At 43.5% G+C, this 11,241-nt stretch overlaps 1 protein-coding gene across 2 annotated transcripts in view; it reads left to right on the forward strand.

Annotated features, from left to right (window-relative positions):
- The window catches only part of ETV6 (ETS variant transcription factor 6), a 230,377-nt gene that overhangs the window by 188,687 nt on the left and 30,449 nt on the right, over positions 1–11,241 (forward strand). For both annotated transcript variants that reach the window (XM_019643313.1, XM_019643314.1), the window contains exon 4: positions 5,479–5,613. In XM_019643313.1, coding sequence (XP_019498858.1) covers positions 5,479–5,613 — 135 coding nt within the window. The remainder of the gene's footprint in view (positions 1–5,478; positions 5,614–11,241) is intronic.

Below are 11,241 nucleotides of genomic sequence, written 5' to 3' on the forward strand. Positions count from 1 at the left end.
GAAGGGTGTGTGTGTGTGTGTGTGTAGACAGGAAAAACTTGAAACTACTTAAATGCTAAAGGGAAGAAGCCCATAGAAAGAGATTCAAGATAGAACTGTGAACTAGAGAGAACTGTGAACTAGAAATGTCTTTATGAAATGATGTCAATTGGATAACAATTCCATGCGTATGAATGAAACTTGATTAAACTTAATGTATGTGCTTTAAACACAAAAGTATTGAAACAAAGCAAATAGTTTCCAGATTTTTGAGACACGTCTGTCAATAATTACTAATCACGAGGGGTACCATCTATTGATCACATATTATAGCACGTATGGGCTGGTACTTGTTCATATTATCTCATTTAATCCACATAACAGCCCTGCCAAGTCTGTGGCATTATTGTCATTGGAGACACAGAGTATTTAACTCAACCTTGCACTAAAGCTCAAAGAAGAAAAATAGTTTGCCTAAGAGCATGCAGCCCACAAATAGAGGAACCAGGATTCAAACTTGGGACTTCATTGCTCTAGAGCCCAAGCTTTTTCCTCTAAAAGTAAAGAAACTTAGGTGAATTTAACCACCTAAACAGCATCTGTATGTTCTTGCTCTTCAGACACTAGCAAAATTGATAAGAAACTTGCAACAGTTTTGTTCACTCTCTCTACTATCCATTTGAAACAAATTGCACCTAAAATAATAGAATTTAGGATTCTCCAAGTAAATGCCTGGCAGCTCATGTCCAGATCACCCATGCAAAAGTGTATGTGTGTTTAGTTTGTGGGTTTCTGTGGATGTGTGTGTGTGTCCGTGCACACACATGTATGCATGCATGCAAGTTCTGCATGTGTCATGTGTGTGCATCCAGGTTTTGTGGGACCTGACGTTTATAATTTACAAAGTAGTTCTAGGGCTTCTCCCAGGGGACTATACAGATGAAGGCCCCTGAAACTCATGAATTTCATGGCAAATCCACCTCTGCACGTGCATGTGTGTGCATGAACTATGTACGTATGCGTGCAGATATATGGGGGAGCCAACAAAGGCCAGACGCACCCTTTACGGATAGTACTAGTTATTTCTTTTCTGGGAAGACAAAGAAGATTTATGAGGAATTGAACGGGCCAAATACTTTCTGAAAAGTGCGATTTGAATTCCAGCCAATGATCATTAGCTAAGTTAGAGACACAGTGCTATGGTTCATGCTCTTCTTTTCAGCAAGCAAATAAATATAACATTTTAAAACATCTTCTTTATTCCGGAGATCTTTTTGCTAATGCTACTTTTAAGATATGACCTCCTGCCTATTTAAAGATTTTAAGAATGTACCAAGAGAACAGGCTGGGTGTTGGAGAAATTAGGATACATTTGAGATGGAAGAGGGTAGGAGGCCATCTTTATGTATTTAGAAAACTCTTGTAGACAGGACACGTGTCCTGTGATTCTCCAGAAGCCAAAACTAAGGAACGAAGTATATGAGATGGCAGGAGAGACCAGATTCCAACTCAACAGAACTTTCTATCAACTAGAGCTGTACAAAAATGGTTTGCTTATGTTGTGGCCAGCTGCCCATCCCTGGAAGTACTCCACCAAAGCTACCTCTTGGCAGAGGAAGAGGAAGCGGGGGACTTTTACTGAACACAAGTTTGAGCTGATATAAGAAGCCTCTAGAATCCTCTCTAGGTCTAAGATTCCAAGCTGTTATCAGGCATACACTATTACTGCCAATCATACACACACAGAGCATGCACAGTAAGTGGGTTTTCCCCCCACAGTGGTGACGAGTTTGTGCTAAGCCAGCCACATTCCTCCACTGAGCCTCTGGTTGCTGAGGAAACATGTCTGTGAATGGACGGATCTAGCTATGGCCATGCTCCACAACCTTGGAATTAAGATTTTCCTGGCCTGGAACCTGGGACCTTGGGCCTTTGCTCCCACCCATTAGCCAGCTGTCGCAGGTGGTGCTTATAAATGTTATCTTACTAGTTCTCACAACAGGCCTACGGTTTAGGTAAGGAACGGGCAGAGTTCCACTTGCTTTGCACCTCCCCCTGCTTTCTCCTGCACACTCAGAGACGAGCCTTCTCTGCCTGGCACCCTTTACCAGCTTTGGGATGAGAGGCGGAAGACAGCCAGCACCGAAGACCTGGGGAAGTACGATGCGGAGCACATGCCAGCCCCACTCTGGACTTAGCCCACCAAGCCAGGGCGAGGTGTCCGGAGAGGCCGAGAAAGTGTGAATGGCTTCAGTTAACCTTTGCCATTTGTGGAGGTAGAACAGAGTGCTGACCATGACGCAGACACTCCTCCTTTGTTCTATATGTGAGCCCTCCATAGGGACCTGTAGGTCTGTCCTAAACCACTTTAATAATAGCAATGATAATAGTAATACTGGTAGTGGTGGTGACAGGTGGTCATAGCCAACAGCTAGTGTTGGCTGAGTTATTATGGTTTGCCTGATGCTGTGATGAGTTCATGACAGGAAGTACCTCATCGACTCCTCGCAATAATCCTATGAGGTAGATGCTGTTAACAAGCCATTGTTTAGAGGAGAGAACTGAGGCCTCGAGGTGTTAAAATGCACGCCTAAGACACCTGTCTGACTCCAGAGCGCAGACGCTTCCCATTCCACTTTTTTGCCTCACTTTCTGAGGCAGAAAAAGAAAGTGACCTGCCCGCTCTCCAACCCCATCTTTAGCCACCACACTTTGGAGCTTCTCTAGCCTCAGGAGAGACCTCTAGGAAGAGGTTAGGGTGTCACAGGGCACCAGACCCTGCTCGAAGGTGCTTCACGACATTTCCCTCATTTAACCCTCACAGCAAAAAGAGGTGGAAGATGATAGTGTTTTTGCAGAAAAATTCAGGGACTTGCTCAAGGTCACTTGGACAGACAAGCTGGCACTCCAGACTGAGGAGCCCCCATCTGCAGTGTATGCCTTCCCACCACGTCAGCCTGCCTCTCTAAATGAACAAAGTTGAACACCCTCACAGTCACTAAATTTATATCTCCTGGTCTCCCCTTCCAAAATGGATACACTAATTACTGACCTTTTTTTTAGTAGTAGTAATCATCAGAAACACATTTTCCAGTGTTTTCATTTTCTCTTCTGCATACTATAGAAATAAAGCATTGCTCAAACCTACGGGATAAAACGCAATGAGTGTGAGGCCATGTAAATTAAGTTCAGGAAGACATTACACTAAACCAAAACAAAGTGTTGATTAGGGACTTATTTTTGTAAGCAATTAAAAATATGAACCATTAGGGCCAACCGAGTGGTGCATTGGTTAGGAGTTGGCTTGGGACACCAGCTCTGAGTAGCAGGGCCCTGGTTCGAATCCCACATGAGGGCCAGTGACACTGCGCCCTCTGCAGCTAAGATGGTGATCAACAGCTCGACCTGGAGCTGGGCTGCCGTGAGTCGCCAGCGACAGCATAGGCTGCAGTGGGGCTGGCCGGCAGCGGGCTGCCATAAAGCTGCCGTGAGCGGCCGTCCAATGGTCGGCGACCAATTTGCCTCAGCTGGGAAGAGCGCAATGATAACACCAACATGGGCCAGTGAAGTGGCGTCCTCCACAACTAGACTGAAGAACAAAAGGACAGCAACTTGTCTGTCCCCCTTCCCCGGTTCCCCAACACTGTGCCCCTCTCCCAATTCCCCAATAAAATCTTTATTAAAAAAAAAAGCCATTAAAATAGGACTGTATTTCAGGCTCTGTATCTGCATCTCATCAGAAACATTTACCATGACCGACTGCTAGCTTTGGATTCCTAAGTCTTCCAAAGTCTTCCCAGCACGTGGAATCCAAACCTAGTTCCCAAAACGCAATTGTGTATGCCACAGTTCTACTTTATACGGAGCATTTTTTAAAGTCTGATTTAGAATACCTCTGCATCTTGCCCAATTTCATTAAAAGGAAATACCCAAGTGACATGGTGTCTTCAGCTCCTTTAAAGTGTTTTGCTTTACTCAGTCATAGTAGTAAATAGTGACAGTAAGTTATATTAATATCAACCAAAATTCAAAGGCAGAGGAAAGAACAAAGTCAAAGCGAAGACACAAGGGACCTCAGGAATCCCTTAGAATAGAATATTATGGAGCTTTATTTGGTACAAATATAAATGGAAAAGGAGTAGAGGTTCGCAGAAAGCAATTAACATGGAGCGTTTCTCAGGTCCAAGCTGACTGTAAAAGAAAAAAATAATTTAGCAATATCTACAGCCCAAACTATGCAGTTAAATTAAGTTGTTAATTAAATTTTTAACTGCTAAAATTAGAGCTAAAACCCATTGTTTGCTACGATTGTTAACTTCATATCTGTATGTGGAAGGGTGTGGGGAGACAGTCAGAAGGCTGTAGTATTTTAAAGATTAATTGTCCACCCCTAAGAGGTTTTGAGGCACCCACCTGCATTTTAAACTTGGATCTAAGCCAAGAGGTGGGACAGGACCATGACAGGTTTTGGGGTTTTTTGGCTAATTATCTACTCAGTGGACACTTCAAATACCAAATGTATCAGAACAGAGTGCCCAGCTCAGACCAGCCCTACTATCCTCTGCAAAGAGCTGACACATATAGATTTTCTGGAGATTGTGGAACCTTGGAGCAGTGCCTGTGTTGTATTTTTAAAGGAGGGAAGCATCCCACAATGTGCCAGTTCCCTATAAGGTATCTTCAGGAGTTAGCACCTCTGACTGGACTAGCGAATTTTTTTTCATATTTATTCTCTTCCTTTCTAGGATATGGGTGGGTAGAAAAGCATGTTGTTTGGTTCCGGTTGTTTTGTTTTTCTGTTGTAAAGATTCCTATGGAAAATCCATGCGTTGTCATCAGAACATTAAAAATGTTCCTACTTAATGACTTCATGATTCTTTGAATAACCTGAAATGCAGGCAAAGACCTATGTGAAAGGATACTTTTCACAACAATAATAGCAATAAATTGGGACAGTTTACATTTTAAATAAAGCCTGGTACATCCCCTGTGAGGCATTGTCACTATGCTGCTACTAGAACAGTTCAGTAATGTGGAAGGAAAAAGAGAGACACTAAAAGCTATGATAAGCCTGGTCCTAATTATGTAACTATAGATAGGATGAACAGGGCTCCTTTCTCTTGTGATAGGATGATAGCTGATTTTTGTTTTCTTCCTGGTTTTCGGCATTTTAAAAACTTTTTGTATATTACTTTCATAATCAAAAAGTTCGATTAAGGAAAGATCACATGGCTCTGACCGTCTGGGTTCCCCGTGGCACCTCTCGTCCCCTATAAGCTCTAGGAGAGTAGCTGGCATGCCCATCTTGCTCACATGACACTGTGTCCTTAGCCAGTGCCGCGCATCAAGTTGAGGCGCAGTAAATAGTTGAATAAGTAAATGTCTATTATGTTGCTTTGTACACTGAAACTAATTGGGGAGAAAAAAAAAGATTCTTAAAAAAAAAAAAAGTTGAATAAAATGTTCTAGTTTCTCTATTTCTTTCCTTTTTCCTTCCAGGTGATGTGCTCTATGAACTCCTTCAGCATATTCTGAAGCAGCGGAAACCTCGGATTCTTTTTTCACCGTTCTTCCACCCTGGAAACTCTGTCCACACACAGCCGGAAGTCATACTGCATCAGAACCACGAAGAAGGTACCCAGGGAGGCTTTTCTTTCCTGGCCTGAGACTGAGACCTATCCAAGAGGCTTCACTGTTAATTTGATAAGTGGTTCTCCTTCATGTGATTCATTTTTCGCTCGACAAATCGTTGAGTGCTTATTAATACCATGTTCCCCCATGTATAAGACGCTCCCATGTATAAGACACACCTTAATTTGGGGGCCCGAAATTTGAAAAAAATGTATTACATAAAGTTATTGAACTCAAGTTTACTCATCATAAAATTCATACAACTCCTCATCACTTGCAGGACATGCAAGTAAAAAAATCTACAACCACTGTATAAGACGCACCCAGTTTTTAGACCCCAAATTTTTCGAAAAAGGGTACGTCTTATACATGGGGAAATACGGTAAATGTGAGATCCTGGGGGAGATGCCAAGATGAATAAGAAATACTCTTAGTTCTCTATGACTCTCAATCTAGGTGAAGAAATGAGATAGATAAGTGTCAAAGCATAACTGTCACAGGAGGCACAATGAAGAGGTAGTGGGAGGGGAATGACATCAGGTACAGGCAGCAGGGCCAGCTTCAGGAGCCAGGTGGCTCTGGGCGATTCCTTGATGGTCCAGCAGGATTTTGATCAGCAGGGGTGAAATGGAGAACATTCCAGACACAGGGAATGACATAGGCTGAGGGAGTAAATCCTGGGACAGAGAGCAGTCAGATGACTTGGGTTGTAGAGTTTTATCTTTTTTGTTTTTTTTCTCCAGTCCGTTGTTATGAAAAATGTCAAACATATCCCAAAGAGAGAGAATGGACTAAATGCACTTCTGTGAGCCATCATCCGGCTTCAGCAATGGTCATCATTGTGCCTTTGCAGAGCTAGTCCCAGGAGGTTAGATTGGAACCCGCGTGTGCAGGACAGTAATGGGGAGTCACTAGAGAGTTGGGAACCGCAGGTAGTAAAAGCCAGGGGAAGAAAACTACCCAAACCCTGTGAACTCTGTTCCTCTTAATGCACCAAAGGCGGTTTCTCGGTGTTCGTAGTGTCACTGCTTATTTCTGCTGTCCCAGGGGCTGCTCTTCTCCCGTGAGGTGCAGTCGTCATAAAACCATCGGTAGAAAACAGAACAAAAGACCAGAATTGAATTGTGGCCCTGGACATAGTTCCAAAGCAAGTGTATGGGTACAGAAATAGGGTGTAAAACCTGACCCTGTGCCCCGTCCCATTGAATAGTGATGGGTAGCACCTCTGCTGAGCGTTCAGCCCGTATGCTCCTGCCAAGATTGCTTAGAAAACAGACGTGAGGACTCGAAGTAATACTTCTAAGCCTGTGCTTTTTCTTAGGGCCAGATTGCTAGGGGCCTAAACCCTGGTCCCTTGGGGTATTTCCTTAAATTGATAGATTTGCACCCCTCCCCACCCCACCCCCAAGAGCAGGGCTAATATTTTTGTTTTGTTGTTGGCAAGTTTAGAAAAATGGGAAGTTATTTGTTTTCTTAATTAACACGTCACAAAAGAGAGCCTGACTCCAGGCGATGGCATCTCTTTCTCGTGCCAAGTGTTTCACAGCAGGTCCCTTCGCTTCCGCTTCCGTGATGGCGAATAAGCGAGCGTTGCTTGCCTCCTCCCTGCCTGTTTCTCTCATCCTTTCCTCCTTTAGCTTTACCCTTGCTAAATTTAGCAGCTGCCCCCCCATCCCAATTCAGTTTCTTCTGGGTTTTTGGTTTTTTTTTCTCTTCCTGCGGGTATATTTCCAGCTTGCATAATAGCCAGCAGCTCCTCCAGGGAAGAGGAGGTGGGTTTACTGAAGCTTGACTTGAAGGCAAGAATCATATTACCTTTAAGGCAGGAATCATATTACGTTGCCTTCCTCTTCAGATACAAAAGGTGTGTGATGGTTATGTTTTCTGTTTTTCGCTTTCTCTCTTTTTCTCATTATTTAAAAAAAAAAAATACCATTTAGAATTTCTGTCCCCCCTTTATTCCCACATGTGATTGGAGGCTGATGGTCTCACCTCATCACAGATCCTTCCTCCTTGCCTCATTCCTCATGTGACTCATATGTAGGTGTGTTTGTTGTTGTTCTCATTTGCAGGAGCTAATCAATAGAGAAAGCTGGCTTACTCTCAGAGCGACTCTCACACCCAGTAAATACAGATGCGCCACAGCCTACGCGGTAATGAGTTATGCTCTCAAGTGTTATGATGTTGGTGAGCTCAGTAGGTCAAACAATGGAGCTAATGAGGTCAAGGTCAGGGCTGCATCGCCCTGTGAACCAGTTAGCTCTGCTTCAGACCCAGCGCTTCAAAGTACTGTGTTCTCAGAGACCATTTCTTAAAGCTGTCAGCCAGGAAACAGGATCTGAGAGTACGTGCCCTCTCCTTCGCCCGTTCAGACATGGGGCGTGCTCTCAGATGATCAGGTAGACACACAAGAAGGGAAGTGTAGGTCTTGATCAATCCGTAGCAAATAAGAGCTGTGGAAGGTGCAGAGGTGACACGAAGAGGCTGCTTGCCCCCAGACATCCAGATACATAGGTGCCTTTGGTGACAAAGGCACTGACTAGAGGTGAATGGACCAGTACAGTTTCCCTACCTCCAGCCACCTCCCACCTCTTGCCCTTTTTCTCCAACAAGAAAAAATATCACCATGAATTGTCTCTAGAATCAGTACTGTCTCAATACTGTTTTATTTACTTGTGATGGTAATGCATTAATGTGGGCCTATGTTAACATACAGAAAGATCTGGTCCTGGAAAAAAAAGAGTCTGTAACGTGAAATTATACATATTAAATATTATATCCCCAATGATTTACTGCACATAATTGGGGATACGGTACCATGTAATAGTATGTTGCTGTTGACTTGGCACCGAGAGAAATGTGACAGAACGGAAAGAGAACAGAGGCATTTCAGTCAGGGCCTGACTCAGCCCCGAGGGAGGCTGGCACGGCGAGGCCTGCAGCGTGAAGTGCAAACAGAGCTTCATTCAGCCCCCCTGTGACTTCACCTCATCCCTGCCACCGACGTAACCGATTCAGACATTCATAATCTTACAATGGGAATTTATATCACAATACAAATGTACCTTGTTTGAGCTAGCGACAGTTCCCTGCGAATGTCTCACATGAGTACATGACATTGGAACCCCACCTTCCTCCCTGCAGCCACCTGGCAGTGCCAGAAGCTAGGAAGTCACGGTTAACGCAGAGGCCCCCCTCCAGGCTCTGACAGGAGAGGAAGGGCATCGTACTAATTGAAACCCTTTATTTTGTAAACACGCCTTATCTCCCTAATGTACACTATTCTGAAATCGCATCATGCCTTCTGCAAAGCAGTTCTCAGACTACCACCTAGGTGTGGGAGAACCAGCATTTCCACTCTCTTTCCTTATTTCCTTATGGGAAGAGAGTGCAATATTATATATAAGTAAGGTAGCTTTATAATTTTTCGTTCATACTGAGACATTTATGACAATGAACTGGGACTCTAATAAGGAAGCTAGGACAATAGGCACGAACCAGAACCATCCCTGACAAATGGGACACATGGTCAGCTTAGATAAACATTTTTAAAGAATGGGATGGAAGTCAGGAATTCAGGCTCTCGCCCTCCGTTCTTCCAGGACAGCCGTGAGGGCTGCTTCTCATCTCTCTGGCCTTCAGCCTCCCATTTGTAAGATAGGGGATTAGAATAAATGGTCTCAGATCTTACAGCTCTCAAAACCTAACCTTCTATCCAAGATCTGAGCCTTCCTGCGTGATATGAAGATGATTATAAGACACATTCTCTACCTTCAGGGTCATGGGCAACTAAAATCCAGAAAATCCTAGCAGTGTCCTGCCTGGTGTTGCTCAGAGACAGTGGAATGTCTCTTCTGTTCTCGTTTGTCACCTTATCAAGAACTACTGGTAATATTACCCCCCTTAGTAGTCAAACCAGGGGTCATGTCATTCACTTGTTTCACAATGAAAATCTCACTTTAAATAGATTCCTTTTTTTTTTTCATTGTGCGACCCATTTTATCTGCTTAATATGAATTAGTTAGCTAGTCATGAAGGAAGGAAACAAAATAAACAATGATACAACTTTTTCACCAAAACCAGGAGGCAAAGCATCTTTGAGAAATTTTAGATTTTAAATTTTAAATTTTAGTAAATGATATTAAAATAAATGTGTTCTGTCCCACACGGTTGTAATATCAACTTCTTTTGAAACCTTAGGTTCCAAAATCAGTGACTTTGAGCTCCCATGGGATACTTAAAAGAAAAGGGTTTGTCCCAAAGTATATATTCAATTGCCACTGGTCCTTTGGTGTTAGAACGACTTCAATAGTGATTCCCTAAAATCTCATTAAGTGATACAAAGATGCTTTTGGTCTGGGCTAGTCTCCGAATGGCAGTTACCCCTGAACACGCACGAGTCTCTAGGGCAGCGGTTCTCAACCTTCCTAATGCCGCGACCCCTTAATACAGTTCCTCATGTTGTGGTGACCCCCAACCATAAAATTATTTTTGTTGCTACTCTATAATTGTAATTTTGCTACTGTTATGAATCGTAATGTAAATATCTTTTTGTTTTCCAATGGTCTTAGGCGATCCCTTTGAAAGGGTCGTTCGACCCCCAAAGGGGTCGCGGCCCACAGGTTGAGAACCGCTGCTCTAGGGGGAAGGGACAAGACCTGTGTGTCTTAAATGTTCTTACCCCATGACCCCTTTGAGGGTCCCTCTTAGGGTTTCAGCTATTCAGTCCCACCCTCTCCTATGCCCCATCTAAGAGACTGGGAGGGGGTGTTTCATCACTTTAATTTGAAAACATTTACACATGCAGTGCTGTGATTGCTTCGGCAGCAGTGGACACAGTTTTAAGGTGAAAGCTCTGCTCTGTCACCAGGTGGACATGGAAGTCGGTAGCGATGATGAAAAATCTCAAGTGTCAAAATGGTGTTCTCAGTTCTCCTTGCAACCAACTCAGGGTAATGGTCCAGAGAATAGGGAGACATCATGTCTTTGTGTGGGGGTGGGGAGCGTGGCCTGCAGTCTGGGATGGCACACAGTTTTATTTATATGATTGCTTTATTGAAGGAAATATTACCCCTGTCCCCTCCCCTTTCCATCAAATCCAAGTGCCCAAAGACTGCTTTGGAGGAAGGAAATCTTACACAATTTAAATGAGGTAATTACAGAAGATGAGGTATATAGATCTGCTTCATAATAACAACATGAGAGTTAACATTTAGTGGGTCCTTGTTGCATACCAGGTCCTTCTTTGAACTCTTACATGTTTAAATCATTTAATCTTCACATCCAGCCTTTAAAGAAGCCATGTTATTCCCACTTGATAGATGAGGAAGTTGGGGCTAGAGCAGTAAAGCAACATGCCCAGATCACACAGCACAAAGGAGCAAAGCTAAAACTTAACCCTAGGTCGCTTGACTCCAATCCCTGTGTTCATGCCACTGCAGCATGAACGAGCCAACCAAAATGATATTTGTATTAATGTTTTTTGTGCAAGCACCCTGAAAACGGAGTAAAGGAATGGACAATGAGTAGAATCGTAGAGATTAGGCTGCCGAGTCAGGCCCTCTAACTGGGATACAGTGTGGCAGGTCCCAGCATGCCTGCTTATACTTTATCTGCTTCGTAGTAATTGAA

This window comes from Hipposideros armiger, unplaced genomic scaffold (assembly GCF_001890085.2).
Source record: "Hipposideros armiger isolate ML-2016 unplaced genomic scaffold, ASM189008v1 scaffold_76, whole genome shotgun sequence".
Taxonomy (NCBI): Eukaryota; Metazoa; Chordata; class Mammalia; order Chiroptera; family Hipposideridae; genus Hipposideros; species Hipposideros armiger.